This window comes from Myotis nattereri (assembly GCF_964212035.1).
Source record: "Myotis nattereri genome assembly, chromosome: 11".
Classification (NCBI taxonomy): domain Eukaryota; kingdom Metazoa; phylum Chordata; class Mammalia; order Chiroptera; family Vespertilionidae; genus Myotis; species Myotis nattereri.
Window position 1 is genome coordinate 56,099,342 of NC_138086.1, and position 27,158 is coordinate 56,126,499.

Below are 27,158 nucleotides of genomic sequence, written 5' to 3' on the forward strand. Positions count from 1 at the left end.
TATCCCCAGTACAGGAGGCAGCCAATCAATGGTTCTCTCTTATCATTGATGCCTTTCTCTGTCTCTGTCTCTCTCTCTTTGAAATCAATAAAAATGTATTTTAAAAAATGAAAAATAACATGTTTGTATTATAGGCTTTAGATATTAGTTTAAGCAGCATTTGGAATACTGGGGGCAAGTCTCCCCTATTTCTCCATCCCCTGCAAGCATATTTTAGGGGACATAGAAGGTATTAAAAGTGTCTTAATTTGGCCCAAAGAAATAACTTAAGTTGACCCAATGACACTATTTTTAAAATATAGGTGCTTCCAAAAGAATCAATTATCAAAGAGTAGTCTCCTGAAGAGACCCCTCACTTCTGTGCACCCTTCGTGCCCCTCTGGCTGTTCTCATTCTTATTCCTGAGGTTCTTCTCCCCATTGAAAAAACACATGCTTGAACATTAAATACATTGGAGTCTTAGCACTGCCCCAGTTTACTATAGAGACATCCGTTCTCTTGTTACTGGGATGAGGTCACCATCATCACATAGACTTTTCTTGTCCCATCTTCATCATGCAAGAGAATTAGTCTGAGTTATGTTAATTCCCAAGCTGTTGCTCTGTTTCTTGCAGAAGGGACAACTAGCCATATCATTGTTTATTTGTCTTTTTCTTTCTGGGACCTGCTCATCTGAGGCCAGTCTGATAATCTCCCAACTTGCCTTCTCCCACGACTCTCAGCTCTGGTGGCCCATAGCGTTGCAGGCTTTTACTTTGCTTGAAGTGTAACAGTCAGCCCCCATCCCAGGAGTTGGCAGGTCAAGAGTATTCAACTTTATGTTTACATCTTGTGATTCTAGCTCTTCCTGCCCCCAAATCTGTGGAGTATCCTTGTAGCAGCCAACATTGCAAGAAACTGAGGGGGCCTCTTCCCTTAAAATCTTCCAATATCTCAGCAGCACCTACAGAAGCACTGGGTTTAGTTGTTGGGTCTATTTAATCCCACTCTTTAGATCCCATAGGTTTATGGCAACCAAGTGGAGAAACTCCCCAAACCCTACCCCTTGTTGTTTTCCCACCTAAATATAAGTTTCATGAGGCATTTTATTTCTAGCCCCTCTTTTGTAAACCTATTGTTGAATGAACAAATCTCTGCAGTGGCACATTTGCATTTTGTTGCAGATACTACTAATAATTCTTTTCAAAACCTGGAAGGAAAATTTCTCAAAGAAATCAGGAGATGGGGTATAATATTTGTTAACGCGAACCATACAACTGACTACATTAAGACACTTCTGAGAAATATCTGTCTACCCAATGCTTGTGGTCAGTCTGTTCATGAAGACAGCATGTTATGTAAGAAGGTCTTTTGGCAGAATGGTAGAATCTGCCTAATAACCATGTCAAGTAAGAAAGATGAGTTAATATTATAACTAAGTAAAAGTTGAAAGCAGCATCATTTGCTTATGGGTAGGGAGGGCCCCTTTTGTTTTACATATTAATTTGGTGCAAGACTATGGCTTTGCACGACATACCTAACAGGAAGCATTGCACAGAAGCCCTGCGGCATGTGACAGGGTGTCTCCTTACAGGACGAAAAGAAGCCCAGGTTGACGTGGGTCACCTGGTTGTGTCATCGTTTTTTGTTGTTTTTTTTTTGTTTGTTTAATATATTTTTATTGATTTCAGAGAGGAAGGAAGAGGGAGAGAGAGAAAGAAACATCCATGATGCGAGAGAATCATGGATTGGCTGCCTCCTGCAAGTCCCCCACTGGGGATGCAGCCCACAACCCAAGCATGTGCCCTTGACTGGAATCGAACCTGGGACCTTTCAGTCCGCAGGCTGACGCCCTATCCACTGAGCCAACCAGCTAGGGCTAAATATGCATTTTGAACAATAGTTCCCTGTTCCTCCTGTAGAACTCAGCTTGTCATCCTCAAAGACTTAAGCTTCCCTCATTCTGGGATTCTATAATTTATGGCCAGCACTTGGGCATTAGATCAGTAAGTGATCCTGAATATATCTGAACAGTTAAAAGTATATATGGGCTATCTGTCATCTGCCAAACACTGTTTTCTGGTTCCTGTAAATTAGACAGATGTCACCTTTGCTTTCATGGAGTTTGTGTACTGGTAGTAGGGACAGACACTCAACAGAAGCAATGAATAAGCAAAGTGATTTCTCATGGAGAAAATAATTTGAAGTAATAAACCCAGGGTGATGGGATGGGATTGAGTGCAGAAGAATGCTTTTAAATTGGCTGAGCTGGTAAGGGCTGTGCTATTTCATATATGCCAATCATGTCTTTGGTGAACATATAGTTGGTAGTGAGAACTGTACATATTTATGGGGCTAATGGTATTAGGGGTAATGGCTTATTTGAATGGAGAGAGGGTTTTTAATTAAGATTTGAAGAAACAATAACATTCAAATAAGTGACTGACTATATAACATACCAGATTCTGGATCTCTCACAGGAGACTGAATGAAGTAGACCCGTAAATAGAACTTACAGAGAGGTATATCTCAACTTAATATTGATGACATCTTTTAAAAAGGATTGCAATTTACTCATCAATAGAATGGATTTGGTGCATCTTTGACTGGGGATGTGCTCAGGTCATCTTTCAGCGTTCAGTGGGGAATTTCCTCTACAGAGAAAAGCAGACAAGATGGTTTCAGGGACTGCTATTGTGATAAGTTTAGGAAGCGCAGCCTCGGAGGAATAGGAGTAGGTGCTTGGAGAGGAAATTATCCTAGCCAGAGAAGGCAGACCCCTCAGGAGAAGTGGATAGAACAAGACATGACATTTCTCTGGAGAAGAGGACACATGGGAACTATGTAAAATATAAATCCACCAAAAGAAAGGTCTTCATGAGGATTGATTGGAGGAAAAGGAAATGGGAAAAAGAAAAACAGATCAAGCAAGGCAAGGGATCTTGTTGAATTAGAAGGATTCTGAGATCAAGTGATTCTGGGATGCAAAATGAAGTCATACTTTGCATAAATCAAGGTGTTAATTAAAGGCACAAGCTCAAATTATACGATCACATCTGGCTGGGATATTTCTTAAGTCACTACTTCTTCAGTAATAGTTCTTATTGCATTAGTACCCTACATAGTATTATGTAAGTTAAAGTAAACTGGAGTAGTATGTTCATCTTTTATTTTAGGCATAGTGATGTGGCATTCTCATTTTTGATATTCAGAATTGCCGATTGAGGCATACATTTATTTGCACTCAGGTTTGGCTTAACGGGAAAACAACAAAGAAGCATGATTTTCTTTAGAGCTGCTATTACTGCCTTTTACTTGTGGTTGGTGTTTTGGCAGGCATGGGTGGTAAATTGTGTGTCACCCAGAACTAAGTGTAACCCATTTAGTTTTCTAAGGCTTAAAAGAAAGAGACCTTGGCCTTTTAAGAGGTGAAGTAAGCTTTATTTGGGTAACAATGGGTTGCAATATATTGCTTCTACTTTTACTCATGTCATATATTTAAGTGGCAAAAACAAATTAAGTGCCAATATTTTAAGTGGTACGCTTCCTAGAGAAAGAGTTGAAATTTTCCATTCATGAGGTAAAGCAAAGTGGAAACCCCCTCATTTTTTATATTTTCCCAAGAAGCAGAATAGTCATTTCCTCATCTCATCATGCCCTCGGGGTATTAGACAGACCTTGCCTCTTAAAAGAGAAATAGCAATTGAAACATGTTTGATGGAAGTATAAATAATGAAGGAAAAATATTAAACCACAAAAAGTAGATTTATATATTTCCCCTCAGCATTTGTGTTTATAGCTAATAGGCTTATTAATCCTTATGGATGGAGGGTTTTGATAATGGTAAGTGGAATGTTATTTTGTTTACTTAACAACTTACTCAAACACTGTATTTCTAAATGAACCATCTCACTTTTTGTTTGAAAGGTGACAGCATATTTATTATGGTCCATTTCATAAATACCCGCTCACAAATAGACTTCTTCACAGCTGGGTGTGCCTGTTTGGAGACATGCAGAAAAAATCCTCCCAATGTGAATTAGTTCTTGACTTTCAGACAAGGAGATGAAATTGCTTAAAATAAATGGAAAAATAAGAATCTGCTTGTACATTTGGAAGGTTACAAAAATTGGGTCAAATATTGATATTTGCTTTTTGGTATTTTTGTCTCTTAATTGGCAAGTTAATAGGGATACTTCTTTGGGTGAGATCACTTTCTGTGAGGTTGGGAAGTATCAGTTGCCTGTTTGCCGGTGGGCACATGGAAAATACATCATTGGAGCATATGTTGTTTATTTTTGGATGATGAAATATTTCAGTAGTACAGAAAAATATTAATAATAAATGTAATCATCATCTATTCACTATGGACTTGACAGACAGACCTTTACATTTTGTCTTACTTACCTCGAGACTTTTGTTTTTGTTTCATAAAATAAAGCATTTAAGACTTGCTTGAAGCACTGTGCAATTCACTCATTGCTTTGAGATAGCCGCTGTCCTAATGGGTGTTCATCATTTCAATTCATTTATTTATTTTTAATCACAATATATTTATCCACAGATATTATCATATCATTTTGTATGTTTCTGAACCTTAGAGAGATGCTATATTATATACATCATGCTTTAGCTTATTTATTTACCATGTTTTCCATATTGACATGTATAGCTCTAGATCCCATATATTAATAACTATGTATTAGTGTATTAGACAGATTTCCAAAATGTTCATATATCCATTCTCCTGCTGATGAAGATTAGTTCCAGAATTTCTGTTCTTAATAGTCTTGCTGTGAACATGCTTGTGATTTTGTCCAAGAACACACGTGGGAGAATTTCCTGAGGAGTAGAATTGCTGGGTCATTAAGTGGTTTCCTATTGCTGCTGAAACAAATTAGCCCAAACCCGCTGGCTGAAAACAACACAAATTTATTCTCTTACAGTTATGGAGATTGGAAGTCTGACTCGGGGTCTCAGTGGGCCAAAACCCAGGTGTTGGCAGGGTTGTGTTTCTTATGGAACCTCTAGGGGAGAATTCCTTCCTTGCCTTTTCCAGCTTCCTGCGAGTGCTCACATTCTTTGAATTGTAGCCTCATTCCTCTGTCTTCAAAGCCAGCAGTACTGCATCTCTCTGATTACTATCCTATAGTCACACCTCTCTCTGACTCTCTCTGCCTCTATCTTCCACTTTTTTTTAAAATATATTTTTATTGATTTTTTACAGAGAGGAAGGGAGAGAGATAGAGAGCTAGAAACATCGATGAGAGAGAAACATCGATCAGCTGCCTCCTGCACATTCCCCACTGGGGATGTGCCTGCAACCCAGGTACATGCCCTTGACCGGAATCGAACCTGGGACCTCTCAGTCCGCAGGCCGACGCTCTATCCACTGAGCCAAACCGGTTTCGGCTATCTTCCACTTTTAAGAACTCTTATGAATACACTGGGTCCACTAGAATAACCCAGGATAATTTCCCTATTGTAAGCTTATTTATTAGCAAACTTAATTTCATTGGCAATCTTAATTCTCCCTCGCTGCCAGAAGCCGGTCCATCCTTGCTGCTTGATGCAGTCGCTGCAGGGAAGAAACATCTGCACAGCATATGTTTCAAGGGACCTGGCGTATATGGCATACTGTTCTTAATAAGTTTGCTCACCTTCTTGGCGCTATGTGTTTTAACCAAGGTCACCTCTCTGAGAAAGGTTGTTTCCTCAGGTAGGGATTTTTCCCTGAAGTTAGGGAGGGAATAAAACCCCTTACCTAAATGCCAGGCAGGTAGTTAATCACTTTAACTACGAACAATCACCCTTAAGCTACATAATTTTTACTCCCTGGAATGGAGATAAGAAACGTCATAAACTTTGGAATAGAAATTGACAGGATTAAAATCAACTGGTATAAATACAGATGTAACAAGACAATAAAAGACAGAACCTGGCTGGAGAACCTGGACAGAACTTGGCTAGAGATCCTGGCTAGGCTGCTGATCAACTGAATAAATAAATAAATAAATAAAGCCTCAGCCAGTTTCTCAACTCATAGTTCACGCTTGTAGTATCACTCCTGCCTTTGCCATGTCAGGCTCAAAAGTGAGAGCTGCAGTATTTGTAACTGATAATGTTTGCCTTTCCCGGGTGAAGCCTCAAATGGGTGCATTGGCTTTACCTTGGTGCCTATAACATTGCTCCATTATTACACCGTGTGTACTCAACATTTTCATTGGGCCAGTCTACAAAAAGTCTTAGTTGTTAAAGCCTCAACCAGTTTCTCAAACATGCTCTGTCACCAACATAGGCTTAAAAGGACAGTCCCGTTTAAAACACTTAGCATTAAGAGGGGGAGCAAACATATTAAGAACAGTATGGCATATACGCCAGGTCCCTTGAAACATGCTGTGCAGATGTTTCTTCCCTGCAACGACTGTGTCAAGCAGCAAGGATGGACCGGCTTCCGGCACCTTGCTATATAAGGTAGCATAGTCACAGATTCTGGGAATAAGGTCCTAAACCTCATCTTTTTTTTTTTTTTTGGGGGGGGGGATGGGGACATTATTCTGCCTACCACAGGTTATAGGGTATTGTAAATCTCCCACTTGATTAGATAGCTTTAAATTGCTATTCTAGATGGTGCCTGCATTCACAGGGTCTCTGAAAGTGTTTGAATTTTAGTTGTTCCATAACCTTGCCAACACTAGAATTACACGATTTAAAAATGATATCCAATCATATGGGTGTGGTGGGTACCTCATTGAGCATTTTTTTTCAGATAATTATTGTCTGTTGAAATTTTCCTTTTAGGTCATCATTCATTCCTTTTCCTACTTCTAGGTTGTTCTTTTTTGCGTTGTTTTCTTACTGATTTATGGGTGTTCTTAAAATATTCCCATTACTAATTCTTTGTTGGTTTGCATTGCAATATTTTCCTCCGTGTAATTTATCTTTACAGTTTTATTTAAGAGCTTCTCTTATTGAACAAAGGTTTTAATTTCAAAGTTGACAAATTCTGTCTTGTTTGAGAAATAACACCCTACTTGAAGTCATAAAGATATCCCTCTTTATTTTTTAAAGATTTGTGCAACAGAGCAAAATTTACATTTTAATAATATTCTTTGTCTCTAGATGTGTACATTTCTATCTACATTTGTGAGAGCTAGCTACACAAACAAGTCTGATTTATTGGATTGGTTCAATTTTATAGGCTGCTACTGAGAACTATATAATTTAAAGATTGATGGGTTTATGAAATGTTATTGCTTGGAAGAACTTTAGAGGCCATCTGGTCCGAAACTGACGCCCAGAGAGACAGGCAGCAGCAATTCTAGAACTAGTATCGACAGAGTGAGCTGCACAGATCCTGCATTCTGTTATCTTCATGGCTGAGGGGCCTGCCTCACCTTTAAGAGTTGTGTGTGTGTGTGTGTGTGTATGTTTTAAATCTTCACTCACCCAAAGATATTTTGGGAGGGGGGAGGGAAGGGGGAGAGAGATAGAGATAGATAGAGAGAGTGAGAGAGTAAATACTTACTCGTGAGCAAACTGAAGGCCAATGTTTCCTTTTAATAGAAACATTGATGAGAGAGAAACACATTAACTGATTGCCTCCCGCACCCACCCAGACCAGGTCCAGAGATTGAACCTGCAACTGAGGTATGTGCTCTTGACCTGGAATCAAACTGCGACACTTTGGTCCATGGGCCAAATATCTAACCACTGAGCAAGCCAGCTAGGGCTTGAAGAAAAGTTTTATCTTGGAACTGAGTAAAATAATGGATGCTGATTTACATCCAAGAAAATAAGACATTTACATAGTAGAAATTTTCACAGTATGGTAGCAAATCTCTTTGTTTCTAAGTATCGCAGGGGGTAAAATACAGCATGTGAAGCAAGAAATAGTTGATAACTGACTATAACACTTATTTATCCTTAAGTGATAAACATGCGACTATAAAAATAACTATAACTAGACATCACTATTGCTGAGAATCACCTGTTTTGCCCAGAGTGCGTATCTTCTTTTGGAGGGCTTCTGTCACAAACATGCCTCTACTGTTGACCAGGTTCCAAACGTGAAACTTACTTCAGCCAAGTCCCTCATCTTTCCTGTCTGGGTACTTACTCACATCACTACCTGCACCACCACTGCACTCCCCCAACTCACGAAACATGTTTACTTTCCCAGTATCACTCAATTCTCAGACTCTTTAGGCTCAGGGCTAAAGTTAAGTGCATTTCTTATGCTCCAAATAAGAATCTCAATAATTTTTCACTATCTTTTTTCCCCCCTCAAAGGAGTATTGCAGAGGAACTTAAGAGTGAGTGACAGTTGACAGAAGATGTGGTTGCCTGGCAACTGGCAATTTAAACAAGTAGGAGCTGATCTGATTTACCAACCTGATAAACAGCAAGAACTTTAATACAATCTTAAGGACGGCTACAGATGTTGCATTGAGCTATTTATATGTGCTGATCTGTCTCAGTCTATTTTGATATATATGTATATATGCATTTTTTTTTCCTGCAGGACTAGAATATGAAAGCAAAGGCTGTAGCTCTCCCCTGTGTGACATTAATAGCAGTTGCCTGCAATAAAATGAGTTGTCTTGGCCCCTTTGTTTTTATGCAGATACTCAGTTACCAAGGCGGCTTTTTCACTCAGAGGGGTTGCATGTTCTGTGGATTGAATGCTGAGCTTGTTTAGAGTTCTGAGATTATATTTATACACTCAGTAATTGTTGTCACTTATTTTGCAGGTTTTATAATTTGAAACTTCTCTCCATTTCTTTGAGGTGGAGTAGTAGTTACTCTTTATTCTTCACAGGAATAATGAGGTTTAATAAGATTGGCTCTGAGTTGGCGTAAATGATTAGTGTGTTTTGCTAATGAGATCAAGAGGCTTGATCCCATCATGAGCCAGTTAGCTTCCTGGAGCAAGTAAATCTTTATCCTGACTTTAGGGGACATCTTTCACATGGTTCTTCCAAGAGACCATAGAAAAGCTGCAACCCATCAGTAATGGTAGTAGAGTAACCCAAAGAGTGCCCCCTCCTGGCAGGAGGTCAGGGCTATCATCTATCTATCTATCTATATATAAAAGGCTAATATGCTAAGTGTCCAACCGTCTGACTGGTTACTATGACGCACACTGACCACCAGGGGGCAGGCACTCAATGCAGCAGCGATTCTTGGGAGTTGCACCCTGAAACCAGAGAGCAGGGAGCCCGATTCCTTGCGGAGCCATGCAATTCCACCTCTGGCCATGGGTTATGTTGTTGCTGGGCACTGTGGACCCCGAATCTGGTTTACTGCCAACTTGTGTTTGCATTCCACACCCTGTATGGTAGCAACTTTGCAGAGTGCCCTCTTGCATTCCAGGACCCCTCGGGGGATATCAGAGAGCCAGTTTTGGGACCCCACCTGCCGGAGGGACCCTGCTCACTCTGCAGATGCTGGGGAGGGACTATGGGAGGTTGGCTCTAGGGTGTGTCCAGCCCATCTCGCCCAGTTCTGCCCCACCAACCGCCTTCTAATTAATTTCCTTTCAATGTGCACGAATCGGTGCACCTGGTCACTAGTTTTGTATATAAAGAACATGGTATACCTGAGAAGCAGTCTGTATAAACTTTCACATTTTGATGGAAATGGAATATATGACATAAAACAAGCCACCGGCCCTGGCCAGGTGGCCAAGCTGGTTGGAGCGTAGTCACCAGGAGGTTGTGGGTTTCATCCCTGGTCGGGAGGCAGCTAATCGATGTTACTCTCACATGGATGGTCCTCTGTCTCTCCCTCTCTCTCCCTCTTACTCTCTCAATAAAATCAGTGAAGACATATCCTCAGGTGAGAATTACAAGCCACCAACATCCTGTTTAGCACAGAACTTCAGGTAACTTTAAGGATAACTATAACATTGAAAATATTATATAATATGGGAGTACAAAAATAGATCATTTTAATCGTGAAATGGTTGAAGGACACAGCAAGTAATTTTTAAATTGTTTCTTGAAACTATTGACAGTTCATTAGATTAGGACTTAGGAACTTCCAGGAAAGGAGGACAGCTCTGCCAGTCATGCGTGTTTGAGTGAAATTAAATACTCTAAAGCTGCATTCCAGCTCTTCCATAGTACCTTCCCCATCTCCCCCCAATTACAATGAAGACTCTCTTCTCCAAATTCCTGCGGCGCTTGTGCTGTTCTGTTCTTTTTAAGAATTAATACCTATTAGGGCTGCAATGTTTCACAACTCCAGGGGCAGTTATTTTTTTTTAATATATTTTATTGATTTTTTACAGAGAGGAAGGGAGAGAGATAGAGAGTTAGAAACATCGATGAGAGAGAAACATCGATCAGCTGCCTCCTGCACATCCCCTACTGGGGATGTGCCCGCAACCCAGGTACATGCCCTTGACCAGAATCGAACCTGGGACCCTTGCGTCCGCAGGCCGATGCTCTATCCACTGAGCCAAACCAGTTTCGGCTCCAGGGGCAGTTTTCAACACAGAGGCCCTATCATATTGATATCTCACATGTATTGACTACCGTGCTAAGTATTTTACATATATTGTCATTTGTTCGTAGTGATCCTGCAAGAAGTATTAGAGCCAACAACTTACTCGTGGGCAAACTGAAGGCCAGAGTGGTAAAGTAATTTGCCTGTGAAAATATAGCAGGAAAAGTCAGACAGCTGGTATTTGCATTAAGATCTGTCAGACTCCAAAGCCAGTGCACTTTTCTCACATGGTGTCACTCTCTCTCTGTATGTTTTGTTATGTGGTCCTCATACTTCAGCTAAGTGATCCAGGACATCTTAGAAAAGACTGTATTTTGAGGGGAGTCCTTGGACCAAATTCTGAGAAATCCCTGGTGTAAAATCTGTGAGGCAGAAACTATCTGAGCTACTCGCTCCGCTTTGTACTGAACAGTCATGGTAAGCACTCAATAAACACATGTTAAATTCAAGCATGGTTACAACTGTCGCTCCAAGTGCTAAATATAGCCCTCAAAGTTCCATAGCATGAACCTGAGTCGATCTTAACTTGAACATAAAGTCTGTGCAAGTTAGAAAATTCAATACTAATTGAAAAAGTGAAACTCAGAGATTCATTTCTTACATGTCAGCGTATTCTGGAAATTTAGGTGTATGCTAAGATATCAGTGTGTGCTCAAAGGAAGCCTGTGTAGAAAAAGGAAAAGCACAGGTGAAAAAAAAAAATCAGATAGGGATGGAGTTGAGAGAAATCTGTGGATTAAAGTAGAGTTCTTTGGGAGGGGGTGGGAAGGAGATAGAGGTGGGAGTTGGGAGGTTCGTTCACCTTGTTAGTGAAGAGGGGTGCATTGGAAAGGGATCAAGGAGGTGAATGACCTATTCGGTTGGAAGAGATCCTGGAGAAGACTAATGGAAGAGAGGGTCAAAGATAAAGGGACGGGGAGTAAAAGGAGTCAGTGATAACCTGGGTGTTGTTGGGGAGGGGTCCCAGGCACCTCGCATCTTTTGGCAGTGGACCTGGTCGCTCAAGACTTAATCCTGTTTTCTTCTCCACCATATGCAGATCCTGCTACTGTGATTTCTTCACACGTGGTGCGTATCTGTCCATGTCTGGGGTGTCTCTCACTTGGCTGGCTTAAAATTGAACTGACCACTAGCAAGAGTTAGAGCAGTGAGTAAAAGGATCCATGAAATCCTCCTCAAAGTAGGAAGAGAGGCTTTAGAGTCTATTGAAATTCCCAAGGTGATCTGTTAAAACGACAGAAAAGTCCTTTATAGAAAGATATATAGAGTACTCAGGGAATGTGCTTCATGTTTCTACAAAATGATAGTTGTTTTCCCTGCCATCAACACCCAAGTGATTTTTTTAAAAAATATGAATAACACCAAGTGAAAGATTTGGGTGAATGTGGTATATTCACAAGCAAATGAGAACAGTGTATATTTCCTTAGAGTACGCGTTGCCTTCTAAAAGAACGAAGCAAAGAAAAAAGCTTCAGTAATTGGATCCCCGTTGTAGCCTTAGTGACGTGAGAAAGATGAATAGCTGTGCTAAGAGAACTCCCTCCCAGGGTGAGCGGCACCACGTGCCACTGCGTGTTCCTGGGATGGAAGTTGGCCTGAAGTAAAACACAGTTTCTATACTAAGAATGATAATAACAGCCAACGTTTTTGAGCACTTTGCCCTTACTGATCACATCCATTTTCCCCAAGCCTCGCCACCACCTGGTAAGTGAAAGAATCCATGTTTAAGCAACTGAGGCTCTGAGAGGTGAATGGACCTAGTGACCCAGGCTAGTGAGACATTTCACGTGGGCACTTGGCTGCGGGAAGGGACTGTCAGATCTTCAAGGGGTGGGTTGCAGCATGAAAGAAATCACAGCCATTACAAATACATATTCAGTACTGAAGTTTGAAAAAGAAAACCAAGTCAGTCTAAATTGCAGTGGTGGCTAAAGATCTTTCACATCTCTCTCGCTGATCATAGCCCGAGTCTCCACCCTGGTGGGGTGGGAGACCTGGAGCCGGTTCTTTGAAGCATGTTTGACCTTGACCAGGCAGTTTTCTGCAGGGAAGGTTACAGCGTAAGAGTTACAAAGCCCTCCCACTGCACAGGTATCAGAGGTTGTCTCTTACAAGTTCCTTCACTTCGACTATTACTTCCTTTTCACAATTCTATTCTGGACTTCTGTCTCGTGTGTATTTACAGGAAGACAAAGCTCCCCCCCCCCTCCCCCCATTTCTTTCTTTCTTTTTTTTTTTAAACAAACCCTTTGCCATGGCTAAAAATGAGCCTCCTATTTCCCGCAGTTTCTGGGCATTGTGAATCTCGTTCTAAACACAGACTAATGATAATGGTGACTGTGGCTCCCTGTTGCCTGTTGCCCAAGGCGGGACGTTACAGGTAGGAAACTTCAAAGGTGATCCAATAAAGATCGGTGAAGGAAGGCTTTGTGATAAAATGGTCTTTACTAGATAGAAACTGTTTGGGATATGAGAATGGGTACTTCCCTGGGGCTAGTCACAGTGTTTTAAAAATCAAGGCTTACAAAGAAAAGGTCTGTTTTTATTAGTGCAGGTACTGTAGTTGGCAGAGTTTCTTCTTACGAAATAAAATATCTAGCAGACCATTCCTGATTATGTTATGTATTTTTAAATGTTACCATTGAGATATATTTATACTATAGACTACGAATCCTATCTTAAATATGCAAAATATATGCATAACTAATCTCCAAAGCTGAGTTTCTGCTCCATATTACACCCTACAGTGTAGCCTGTGCTTAAATGGTTCTTCTAAAGAGCGTAGCACGGATCTTATTATTTGCTTTTAAAATGTAAGCACAGAGCTTGCAAGGGAAATGTGTGGTCCTGCGGTGCGGTGCGGGGGGGGGGGGGGGGGCGGGGAGGGGGCACGTTTTCCTCTTAGCTGTATTCTAAGGGGGAAATCAGCAAATATCTGGCAAGCAGACTGGGATTGAAACCAATAGTCTTTCATTGGTAACTGCCCAGAGACCAGGATGAGACCAAAGGAGTAGATGTACTGTTTTTTCTAGTCTGTTCAGTGATTCTGAGCACCAAGTGTCTGCCGTGGTGTTAGGGGAAGTTAACTCACTGACTATATCATTGATGTGGCTCCCGTCTGTGCCCATCAGCTTCCCTGTCCCCAGAGTCTCCCAGGTCCTGTTGCTTAAGACAGCTTCAGTCTTGTCCCCCTTCCTGCTACTGAAGTTGAAAAGAACAAGTATCCTTTTTTAGAAACATATTTTTATCTATTTCAGAGAGGGAGGGAGGGAGAGAGAGAGAGAAAGAGAGAGAAAAACATCAATGATGAGAGAGAATCATTGACCGGCTGCCCCCTGCACATCCCACACTGGGGAAGGAGCTGGCAACCCAGGCATGTGTCCCGACTAGGAATCGAACTGTGACCTCCTGGTTCATAGGTCGATGCTCAACTACTGAGTCAGGTCGGCCATGCAGAACAAGTATTCCTAAATCTCTGTATCCCATTCTCCTGTGTCTTGATGAAGAGTGGTTCCATTATTTTGATGTAATCCCGAGGTTGTAGAGCTTAGAGGAGAAAAACTGAAGCTTATAAGAAAGTGGGAAGTTGAAACCTTCCAATGATCTGAGAAATGACAGTACCTTGGACAACATAATTCAGGGGTGCTTAGGGGTATCTGGTGTCTTCTGCTGATCCAAGAAGGCACCCACCCCATCTGGATCTGCCCTTTCTAGATGGTGGCCCAAACTCGAGTGTTTTTCTTTCTTCCTTTGATCCAAATCAAAGGACGGTGTTCTAGTCCTTCAAAGTGCTGTACTAACAAGTTGGGTAAATGATTCTGCCCCAAAGTTAGGCAACTACAGATTCATTGATTTAGCCCTTTCCCTTTGTTGATGCATTTATCCATGAAGAATTTGTTGTGTACTTACATGTACCAGTCACTGTACATGGTAAGGGAATTATTGAGATGAATACAGTGTAATCCCTAAACTGAGGAACATTGTCTCATGGTGGATAAAAGTACTTGGCCAACATAAGAGGTGTTAGTATTGCCTAACATGAGGGTGTTAGTATAGTTTTGGTATAAGACACAGTGGCAGCATAGATGAGGAAGCTGACTTGTTTCTTTGAATGGTTGGTTAAGAATTCTCATTGAACATGACCTTTAAGAATTTGAACTGGGAGGTAGAGAAGAGGTGGTATAGTAGCCTTGGCACAAAAACATGGAAATGTGAATAATACTATACAGAAAAATCAGGACTCACAGTCAGCTGTTTAGTGTTTATTCTGATTAGTTGATGCTTGTGCCTCAGCAGTAGTTCATGATGTGGAATATCACCCTATGAATAACGACAGATTGCCTGGAAACATAGGAGTTCCATGTGAGAGAAAAAAAAGAAAAAAGAGAAAACGGGGTGGGAGGAAACGGATTATGAAGGAACTTGAATGCCGACTAAGGAGTTTGTGGGACATCAGATTTTACTTACCCATTTATTTATTCATACATTCCCTAGAGGCAAGGATACCAGATAGGAGGCTAGATAAAGAATCTAATAAAGACTGAATGATTACTTGAGCCATGGCAGCATTCATTGAAATGGAAAGGAGGACCCAGCTATGAAAGATATTTTTAAGATATCAATGGACTGGCTTTGATGACTATATATGGGAAATATAAGAAACAGAAAATGAAATAGAATATGTGAGGTGTCCACAGTGGGTAATGGAGTGTCTTGGATGTTGCCAATAAAAATTTGTTGAATTTAATAGGATGTTAAGAGCAATTTTATCATATTTTTCTCTGAAGATGAAATTCAGGTTCTGAGGCATGAGAGAGAGAGATTGTGGGTCTGAAGAACCTCCTGATATTCAATGAACTGGCACAGTAGGCTTATTCCACTAATGAACTATCTCTGCAGTGGATATTCTGAATTGAGTCAGCTCATGAAGCCTACTCTTTAGAGGAACTGGAACTAATGGCTCCATCTGAGAAGAAAAGGACCTGCCGAGTGAACTGTGCATTACCACTTGCCCTAAATCTGGGAGAGATGTATTAGAGATATATTAGAGACACATAGCTATTGCTGGCTACATAGACTACAACAGCATTCTGCTTTCTCAGTGGCACACTGTCAAAAATAATACCAATTGCCCAAAAGGAAAAAAAAAAAAAGAAAACTGTAATAAGAAGCTCAGACTACAGTTAAAAAACCAACAGAAAGACTGTGGTAGGAACATGACATCTAAGTCAGATTTGAAAGCTTATGCTGTGAGGTCTCTTCCAGACATTTATTTTAACTATTTATTTTATCATCTTTTGTATCTGAATTCAGTCTATTCACTGGCTAAATAGGTTCTTTAGACCTGTAACTCAATGACTCATTATCAAAATTGTGATGACTGGTTAGACAGTCTTGATACTCAAGGAGCTCGGCCAGAATGGCCTGCAATTCCTTGTGATGCAACCCAAGAGAGCACTGGGCTGAGAGTCAAAAGACTAGCCCTCTCATTTACTACCTGCATGTCTGTGAACACATTCCTGAAGCTCTCTAAGCGCCCAATTCCTAGCTATAAAATGGGGATAATAATGCCTTACTCACTATACTCCAAAGGGCTGTTGTGATTATCAGAGGAGCTAGTCCTTGGGCCAATTCTTCCTGATGTATAAGGCTCTGCTGGTTTGCCATGTGGGTGGAATAGTTAAAGGACTTACAGAATCACGACCACAAAGATAATGAGAGCAATGTGGGCTGGGGCAATGTGATGTGATAGCGCCCTCTCTTAGATTTTCATAGGCAAGCTAAGACATTGCAGGATGCCACCCCTTAGGCTGTTACCCTGTGCTGTATCTCAGGATAGTATAGCAGTAACCTGCCTGCAGGCCTCTGACTGACTTGCAGTCATAGATGGTCATTTTGAAGCAAAGACTCTTAGTTTCTTATTGTGGATCCAGGTATCTCAAGGATAGTCAAGAGCCAAAGCAACAGTTCTTAGATCTCAGTAGGTAAAGGATTCATAGCAACAGTTTTACTCCTGCTGTGTTTGTGTTTCTCTCCTTAAATGTGTACATATTTTTATAGTATAGGCAAATTAATGTGAAAATTAATTGAAACTATTAATTAAAAACAGATACAGTCCTATATCTGCTTTGATAATATGTATTCGCAATCAGCATTACTTTTTTTTCTGTTCTTTTCACTTTTCTCATTTATCTACCCACTTGAAGGCCAGTTTCCTTTAATTTTTAGTTGAGGATTATTGTAAAAATGACTCATATACTAGGGAAAATATCCCCATTCTCAGAAAATGTGTGATTCTCTGAAGCCCATTGGATAAAGAATTGTGGGAAGATTTAAGGACAAATGGTCCAACCTGATTGACAGATGTTCTCCACCGACCCCTCTTTCTTTCTGAGCAACTAAAAATGGGCTTCGTTTGTAAAATTTTTTAAATCAATTTTTTCCCTAAAAGATGTGCATTAGGGCTGCTAATCTTTTGATTTGTTAGCCACCAGGAAAGGAAAATTTAGATAGTTGATATGCACATAGGCACGCGCGCTCGCTCTCGCTTGCGGTCTCCCTCTCTCTCTCTCTCTCTCTCTCTCTCTCTCTCTCTCGCTCACGCGCGCTCTCTCTCTCTCTCTCATACACACACACACACACACACACAACACACGCATGTATGCATAGAGAATCAGTACCTCTGAATCTTTTAGGAAGGCTCGTTTAGGAATCATTTCAGTTATGCAGCTTTGGTTGTGACAACTTTGGCTCATTAAAAATGGAGATGCAATAACTGGAAACAAGTACATATCAATATAGAAACGCATATTAATTTTCTTTATAATTGTTCAGATAACAAGGCTTTCATAATGTTAGAAGATATGTCAAGATTGGGAAGTTATCAAAAATATTGAATGGCAAAGAGAGTAGTTTACATTTTAAAAAGGTATTTAATGATGATATTTTAGAAGTAGAATGTGTATTTCCATCTGTGATTAACTTTGCAACTCAAGTCTAGAGCTCTGAAGGCAAAAACCCAACAATTATGTAACTAGCCATACATCGGCATGTCATTATTTATATTTGTGGAAATAAGAGGCAGACATGGTAGAAATAGAAACATCCTTTTCATGTTAGATTTTGGGACAAGTAGTAACAGTGTAGTATTACTACTGTTAACTGTTGGAGATCATTAGTTAAATTGAGTTGTATTTGTAAATTTATAAGCATCAATTGTACCAAGTGACATTATAGATTAATTTGTTTGTTTGTTTAAACACAGGGTAACTGTGCCCCGATGGAAGGCATCTTTCAGTGCTGCTGTACTTCTGTTCTCTTAAGGTTTCCTGTCCCTTGCTTTTGGTTATTCTTAATTTGAAATCAAACCATGCCATTAAGAATCAAGACTATAGCAAGATTCACTCTCTTTCCTTCTACCTTCTTTTTCTGTATACAAAAAAATCAATTAAAATATTTAAAAAAATAGCCCTGGCAAATGTGGCTCAGTTGGTTGAGCATCATCCCATGCACCTGAGGGTTGCCGGTTTTATTCTGTCAGGGCACCTGTGCAGGTTGCGGGTTTGATACCTGATCGGGGTGTGTGCTAGAGGCAACCAATTGATGTTTCCTCTCACATCAATGTTTCTCTCTCTCTCTTTCCCTTTCCCTTCCTCTCTTAAAAGTCATTTTTAAAAAACATTAAAAAGAAAATATGCAGCAAGAGCATTTATGAAATGTTTCAGATTGTAATGTAGCAAAGTAAAATAATGGCAAAAATCCAAAGTCCACACTCATTAATTTAGGTGCTCTATAAATAAAAATCTTACTCAATTTTAATTTTTTAAAAATATATTTTATTGATTTTTTACAGAGAGGAAGGGAGAGGGATAGAGAGTTAGAAACATCAATGAGAGAGAAACATCGATCAGCTGCCTCCTGCACATGCCCCACTGGGTATGTGCCCACAACCAAGGTACATGCCCTTCACCGGAATCGAACCTGGGACCCTTGCATCCCTAGGGCAATGAGCCAAACCGGTTAGGGCTTAATTTTAATTTTGATTTATTACCTTTTAATTAAGAAGCAGATGACCTCTCAATGTTCTCACTCATGAAGAAGGTGTAGGAAGAGTTGTAAGTACCTATTAGTATGGTTGATGTGAAAACGACTTAAAATGTGGTCTAAAAGTACTTTGCAACTATTAAGAAGTGTGCAACAGATTTTTAAATTTAAAATATGATGTGGACATTTTTAAATTTAGAAGCCAAAGTCAGAGTTCTGCTGATACAGAACTCAAAGAATTTTCTGCTCTGCCTTTTTCATTTTTTCCAGAAATATTGCTTTCTGATCACATGGACATTGAGATTCTTTTTTAAAAATATTTTTATTGATTTTAGAGAAGGGAGAAATAGAAACATCAATGATGAGAGACAATCAATGATCAGTTGCCTCTTGCATGCTCCCCACTGGGGATCGAGCCACAACCCAGGCATGTGCCCTGACTGTGAATCAAACTGTGACTTCCTGGTTCATAGGTTGGCACACAGCCACCGAGCCAAAACAGCTGGGCACAAATTAAGATTCTTTAAATCATGTTGACAAAATAAGTACATCAGTAAAACTTTAAAGATTTATGAAAATATATATTTTACTTACGAAATCTTAATATATATCTAGCACTAAAGATGTGATGAGAAGTCGCCTGCTACAACTGATAAATCTATTTAACTCTTTTAATGAGCATATTTCTATTTAGAGACCATTTACAATATTATAAATATTCTTGGTGAGGTTACATAGTTCTTCAAAGGAAATACTTATTTATATCCTGCTTTATACATTTGGGCAAAAAATAGTAATAACACTTTCAAAATACTGATGAGAAAATGAATCACAATAAATATGTTGGATTCTCAAGATAAAGAGATGCATAATTCTCAGAGTTAACAGCATTCTTTGTATAAAAATAGTGCAATTGGGTTATACTATTTTTGCATGAAACTCATTAAGTGCAACTTTAAGAGCTTCTTCTTCTTCCTCCTCTTCTTTTTTTAAACTTTGACAAGTTCCAGTAAACCGTGAGGAAACTGTCCTTCCAATTGCTTTTCCTTTGCCGAAATGTCTAGCAGTGAGAGTGCATTCGAATTAAAAGCAAAAAGTCCCTTAAATTCCTGTCAAGAAGTCCATCCTGTAAGTGCCACTCTTGGAAGGACTATGGCTGTTATTACTTCTGGCTGGAAAACGGTTGCAAAAGTCTTCAAGAAAAAATGGAAATTGTGATGGGAGTATTCTGTCACTCTTATAATTTATGGTTTACTTATTCCTTTTTTTAGTCCATTAAAATTCCTTTGCCAAGAAGTCTTATCTCTAGAAGGAAATCTTTGACAATGATAAAAATACTATGTAATGAGATACTCATATCCCAAATTCCAAAAACTATTTTAAATTTCTATAATAACGATAATAAAAAATTGATAGTGACTAGTAAATAGGAAACATTATAATTCTCAGATTTTCTTTTATTTTGGTGTTCATAATATTCCTCTTTTAAGCATGACTGGTAATTTGCTCTTTTACAGGTGAAATTATAATAAATGTGTAAATAATGTTAATTATACATCTCTATATAATATATATCTATATTAAATAATATGTATTGATATAGATCATTATTGGTGAAGATTTAAGACATTTGAAAGGTTGATGTGACTGCCTCAAAGACCTGCGGTGGCGTTGTGGCTGAGCTGAGACTGTTTCTTTTCCTTTGTGGCTCAACATAAGCTATATCATCCACATTGATTTTTCTTGCATTCTAGGTTTCTCTTCCCCCAGCCCCTCGGGACCGAAATTGCCAGCTGCAGGAAGGCTGTGAATCCACATCCTGCCCATCAGTCCTCCTCCTGACTCCCAAGATGAGCTCGCCAGTGCAGCCTGGTCAGTCTGATTGCTTTTTAAAACCATTAGTAGACTTTATATGAAAGATGTTGCTTTGGATTGCTTCAAATCAGAAATTTAGGTCATGAAAGGACTGTTTGTTTTTCTGATGAAGATTGCTTGATATAATGAATTTTGAATTTTGTGTTCTACAGTGTGTCCTCTGTTACATAACCCAGTTGGCTTTCTGGGCAACTGATTTTGTTTGTGTTGTTATCTGAGCACTGGGTTTTCATTCCTCTGCTTCTAAGGAAACATTTGGGTTGAACTTTGTGAAGTTATACATTTTTATTAAATATGATGTAGGCATCTAATTCATACCCATAGCCTTTCTTACCTAATGAGTGTCTGTATGCTCTTAAATGGTTCTGTGGGCCTTGAACGTTAGCGTGTGGACTCACTCCTTCATCTTTTGACCCGCAGGAAGGATATTCTTCCTCCCCACCCTTCTTTGCTGTCCCTCCTGTTTCCTATATACATAGTTAATTATAATCTCAGCACCTGCTTCCTCCGAATCCAGGGTGACATGTGGCTGGTGTAGTGCTGTGACCAGCATTGCCGACACCCATGCCTCCGGGAACAGGGTGTCACTTTTGGCACAAACACAATCCAAGTCTTAAGAATGATGTGGTCGGATCAGAAAGCACATGTTTAGCATGAAAACATTTTAAAAGAATTTTCCATTTGGGTTATTATAGGAGCATTTACTTACTTCTTTCTATCCAACGTCCAAGATTGAAGCTAATGTAATATTATATTCAGAGTTTGGAAAGGAAAATCTTTTGCCAAGAGTTTTACTCTGTGGAGTGCCACACCCAGATTAGCTGCTCTGAAATGTGCTGGCCTCATCCATCTTTCCCCGCACTCCCTGTGGGCCACCAGCTTGTGTGCTGAACTTGGAACTGGAATTGATTGCAGAGTGTAACTGTGATTGTTGATTCTAACTGATGTAGCAAAGCTATTCCAGAGCCTTTAGTCACAGTCATGATGTGTAATTGGCATTGACATCTGGATAAGCAGATGAAGTGTTACCTGGGCCTCTTATCGCTGAGTCCCTGCAGCACAGAGGTTCTCAAACTTTACCATACCTTAGTATCTTTGGAAAGGATTGTCCAAATCAAGCCCATGCCCATAGTTTTTGACTCAGTAGTCTGGAGTGGGGCCCAATAATTGTGATTTTTGAGGGTTGATGCTACTGTTGCCCGGGGACTGCACTTGGCAACCACTGTCTAACCTGCTGTGCCTGTTCCTTCCCAAGCCTGCTCCCCGCCCTGCCCCGCCCCACCCTCGCAGATAGCCCCGTGTGAGCTGCATTGCTCATCACAATGAGAGTATAGTACAGTGTAGTCTTCTTATCTTTTCTGTTGAGATGAACTTAAAAACCATGTTTCCATTTTATATATGGATACATTGCATTTTAAATGTATATTATATATATATTCATTTATATATAAATTTAATGTTTCAAAATTGCATAATTTAACAGAGGCATTTAATTTAGAACCACCACAGTCAAACTTTTTTCCTTGTGGTGAAATGTGAAGTGGCAGAGAACATCTTCCATTTCCAGAAGTTATTGTTTAGAATTTACATAGGAGCTTGTCTTTAATTCTCAAGACCAGAAACTAGGCTTTTTATATATTTTAAAAAATTTTCTTCATGTTCCTTTTTTTCTACCCCTAATACCTCTCTCTCTCTCTCTCTCTCTCTCTCTCTCTCTCTCTCTCTCTCTCTCCTTTCCACATGGTTTGTTACTCCCATCTTTGCTTCAGGAGAGTGACAGGGGGATGACAGGAGAATAGAATTTATGGCAGTAACAACTGTATCCAAATGAAATATTTGAAATGGCATTTCTACCTGTCTTTGTAATCTTGAAATGGACACAGAGCGCAAATACCATCAAGGCTAATGGAGGATGAAGCTACACAGGAAAAATCTGAATCCAGATGATAAGATCACTCAATTTTTAAAACTTATTAACTTTCAAATAGTGCAGGTGTAGCAATTTCAGTGTTTCTGTGGTCTTTATTTACCATCTTTCTAACATGTGTAGATTTGGATACACTCATTTTTAATGAGAATCACATAGTCCCATTAAAACACTATTGGAAGGGGTTAGATTCCCAATTTACCGCACCTCCCCCGCCCAAGGCTATTTAACGGCGACTAGATTGCAATGAATGGATACTGAAATATTTATTTATTTATTTATTTATTTTTTTTATACTACTTTAAAAAAAATCTTTATTGTTGAAAGCATTACATATGCCCCCCGCCACACTTTGTCCCTCATCGACCCCCTCCAGCCCACTCCACCCTGTACTACTTTTTAATCAGAAAAAAATGACATTTGTATACAGGTGCTTAGTTTATCTATTTAAAAATATATCTCTGGAATCTAGAAGTCTCCTGGTTGCTTTTTTTTTTTTTTCTTTTTTTTTTAATTTTTTTAGTGCTTAAAGTATTACAAAGGGTATTACATATGTGTCCATTTTATCCCCCCGCCCTAGACAGTCCCCCAGTCTCCCCTATCCCCCAGTGTCTTATGTCCATTGGTTATGCTTATACGCATGCATACAAGTCCTTTAGTTGATCTCTTACCCCCCTACCTCCTGCCCCCCAACCCTCCCCGGCCTTCCCACTGCAGTTTGACAATCTGTTTGAGGCAGCTCTGCCTCTGAATCTATTATTGTTCAAAAGTTTATAATGGTCTCTATTATCCATGAATGAGTGAGATCATGTGGTATTTTTTCTTCATTGACTGGCTTATTTCACTTAGCATAATGCTCTCCAGTTCCATCCATGACGTTGCAAATGGTAAGAGTTCCTTCCTTTTTTGAGCAGCATAGTATTCCATCGTGTAGATGTACCACAGTTTTCTAATCCATTCATCTACTGATGGGCACTTAGGCTGTTTCCAGATCTTAGCTATGGTGAATTGTGCTGCTATGAACATAGGGGTGCATATATCTTTTCTGATTGGTGTTTCTGGTTTCTTGGGATATATTCCTAGAAGTGGGATCACAGGGTCAAATGGGAGTTCCATTTTCAGTTTTTTAAGGAAACTCCATACTGTCTTCCATAGTGGCTGCACCAGTCTGCATTCCCACCAGCAGTGCACAAGTGTTCCTTTTTCTCCACATCCTCTCCAGCACTTGTCGTTTGTTGATTTGTTGATGATAGCCAGTCTGACAGGTGTGAGATGGTACCTCATTGTTGTTTTGATTTGCATCTCTCGGATGATTAGTGACTTTGAGCATGTTTTCATATGTCTCTTGGCTTTCTGAATGTCCTCTTTTGAAAGGTGTCTATTTAGGTCCTTTGCCCATTTTTTGATTGGATTGTTTATCTTCCTTTTGTTAAGTTGTATGAGTTCCCTATAGATTTTGGAGATTAGGCCCTTATCAGATATGACATTGGCAAATATGTTTTCCCACACAGTGGGTTTTCTCGTTGTTTTGTTGATGGTTTCTTTTGCTGTGCAGAAGCTTTTTATTTTGATGTAGTCCCATTTGTTCATTTTCTCTTTAGTTTCAAGTGCCCTAGGAGCTGTGTCAGTGAAGAAATTGCTTCGGCATATGTCTGAGATTTTGTTGCCTTTGGATTCTTCTAGAATTTTTATGGTTTCCTGTCGTACATTTAAGTCCTTTATCCATTTTGAGTTTATTTTTGTGTATGGTGTAAGTTGGTGGTCTAGTTTCATTTTCTTGCATATATCTGTCCAATTTTCCCAACACCATTTATTGAAGAGACTATCTTGGCTCCATTGTATGTTCTTGCCTCCTTTGTCAAATATTAATTGAGCATATTGGTTCGGGCCGATTTCTGGGCTCTCTATTCTATTCCATTGATCTATATGCCTATTCTTGTGCCAGTACCAGGCAGTTTTGAGAACAGTGGCTTTGTAATACAACTTGATATCTGGTATTGAGATCCCACCTACTTTGTTCTTTTTCAGGATTGCTGCAGCTATTCGGGGTCTTTTTTTATTCCAGATGAATTTTTGGAGAGTTCGTTCTAGATCTCTGAAGTATGCTGTTGGTATTTTAATGGGAAGTGCATTGAATTTATAGATTGCTTTGGGTAATATGGACATTTTAATGATGTTGATTCTACCAATCCATGAACACGGTATGTTCTTCCATCTGTTTATGTCTTCCTCTATATCTTTTTTCAACGTCCTGTAGTTTTCTGAGTAGAGGTCTTTTACCTCTTTAGTTAAGTTTATTCCTAGGTAGCTTAGTTTTTTTGGTGCGATGGTAAACGGGATTGTTTTTATAATCTCTCTTTCTGAAAGTTGGTGTATAGAAATGCCTCAGATTTCTTGGGGTTAATTTTGTATCCTGCTACATTGCCAAATTCATGTATTAAGTCTAGTAGCTTTTTGATGGAGTCTCTAGGGTTTTGTATGTATAATATCATGTCGTCTGCAAATAAGGACAGTTTTACTTCCTCTTTTCCAATTTGGATGCCTTTTATTTCTTCTTCTTGCCGAATTGCAATGGCTAACACTTCCAGTACTATGTTGAACAGGAGTGGTGAGAGGGGGCATCCCTGTCTTGTTCCTGTTCTTAGGGGAAATGGTGTAAGTTTTTGTCCATTGAGAATGATGTTGGCTGTGGGCCTGTCATATATGGCTTTTATTATGTTGAGGTATGATCCTCCTACTCCCACCTTGCTGAGAGTTTTTATCAAAAATGGGTGTTGAATTTTGTCAAATGCTTTTTCTGCATCAATTGATATGACCATGTGGTTTTTTTCTTTCAATTTGTTTATGTGATGTATCACGTTTATTGATTTGCGGATATTGTACCATCCTTGCATCCCTGGGATAAATCCTACTTGGTCATGGTGTATGATCTTTCTGATGTACTGCTGGATCCGATTTGCTAAGATTTTGTTGAGGATTTTGGCATCTATGTTCATGAGGGATATTGGCCTGTAATTCTCTTTCATTGTGTTGTCTTTACCTGGTTTTGGTATTAGGGTGATGCTGGCTTCATAGAATGAGCTTGGAAGTGTTCCTTCCTCTTGAATTTTTTGTAGTAGTCTGAGGAGGATAGGTTTTAGTTCTTCCTTGAATGTTTGGTAAAACTCCCCTGTGAAGCCGTCTGGTCCTGGGCTTTTGTTTGCTGGAAGCTTTTTGATGACTGCTTCAATTTCTTCCATAGTTATTGGCCTGTTGAGATTTTTAGATTCTTCCTGATTGAGTTTTGGAATGTTGTATTTTTCTAGGAATTTGTCCATTTCCTCCAGGTTGTCTAGTTTGCTGGAGTAGAGCTGTCCATAGTATTTTTTAACAATCATTTGTATTTCTGTGGGGTCTGTTGTTATTTCACCTCTTTCATTTCTGATTTTGTTTATTTGGGTCCTCTCTCTTTGCTTCTTGGTGAGTCTGGCTAGAGGTTTGTCAATCTTGTTTATCCTTTCGAAGAACCAGCTCTTGGTTTCATTGATTTTCTGTATTATTTTTTTGGTCTCTATGTTATTTATTTCTGCTCTAATCTTTATTATCTCCTTCCTTCTGCTCACTCTGGGGTTTTCTTGTTGCTCTCTTTCTAATTCTTTGAGTTGTAGAGTTAGCTGATTAACTACCATTTTTTCTTGTTTTTTGAGATAGGCCTGTAGAGCTATAAACTTCCCTCTCAGGACTGCTTTCATTGTGTCCCATAGGTTTTGGATTGTTGTGTTTTCATTGTCATTAGTTTCCAGGATGTTTTGAATTTCTTCTTTGATTTCATTGGTAACCCAATCAATATTTAATAGCATGCTATTCAGCTTCCAGGTGTTTGAGTATTTTGGGTTGTTTTTATTGCAGTTTATTTCTAATATTATGCCATCGTGGTCTGTGAAGACGCTTTTTATGATTTCAATCTTCTTGAATTTGGGGATACTTTGCTTGTGACCCAATATATGGTCTATTTTTGAATATGTGTCATGAGCACTGGGGTGAAGTGTTCTGAAGATGTCTATTAAGTCCATCTGATCTAGTGAGTCATTTAGTATTGCTGTATCTTTGCTGATTGTTTGTCTAGAGGACTTATCCAGTGATGACAGTGGTGTATTAAAGTCCCCTACTATGATTGTATTGTTGTCGATCTCTCCTTTGATATCTTCCAGAAGATTTTTTATGTATTTGGGTGCTCCTGCATTGGGTGCATATATGTTTATCAGGGTTATATCTTCTTGTTGTATTGATCCTTTTAGTATTATGAAGTGGCCTTCCGTATCTCTTGTTATGGCCTTCACTTTGAGGTCTATTTTGTCTGATATAAGTATTGCTACCCCAGCTTTCTTTTCTTTTCCATTAGCCTGAAAGATATTTTTCCATCCCTTCACTTTCAGTCTGTGTGAGTCCTTTCTAATGAGGTGGGTCTCTTGTAGACAGCAAATGTATGGGTCATGATTTTTTATCCATTCAGCCACTCGATATCTTTTGGTTGGAGCATTTAGCCCGTTTACATTTAAAGTTATTATTGAAAGGTACTTGTTTGTAGCCATTTCTTTTTTTGTGTGTGTGGCTGTTTTCTTTCTGGGATTTTTATTTCTTCTTTTTACACCAGTCCCTTTAGCATTTCTTGCATTGCTGGCTTGGTGGTGATAAACTCCCTTAGCCTTTTTTTGTCTGTGAAGCTTCTTATTTCCCCTTCAATTTTGAATGATAGCCTTGCTGGATAGAGTATTCTTGGATTCAGTCCTTTGCTTTGCATCACTTTGTAAATTTCCGTCCATTCTTTTCTGGCCTGATGTGT

The 27,158-nt window shown here is 39.4% G+C and overlaps 1 protein-coding gene across 1 annotated transcript in view; it reads left to right on the forward strand.

Moving 5' to 3' along the window:
- HDAC9 (histone deacetylase 9) overlaps positions 1–27,158 on the forward strand; it is an 847,690-nt gene that overhangs the window by 52,639 nt on the left and 767,893 nt on the right. The window contains exon 2 of the mRNA XM_081102525.1: positions 20,289–20,406. Coding sequence (XP_080958651.1) covers positions 20,385–20,406 — 22 coding nt within the window. The 5' untranslated portion in view covers positions 20,289–20,384. The remainder of the gene's footprint in view (positions 1–20,288; positions 20,407–27,158) is intronic.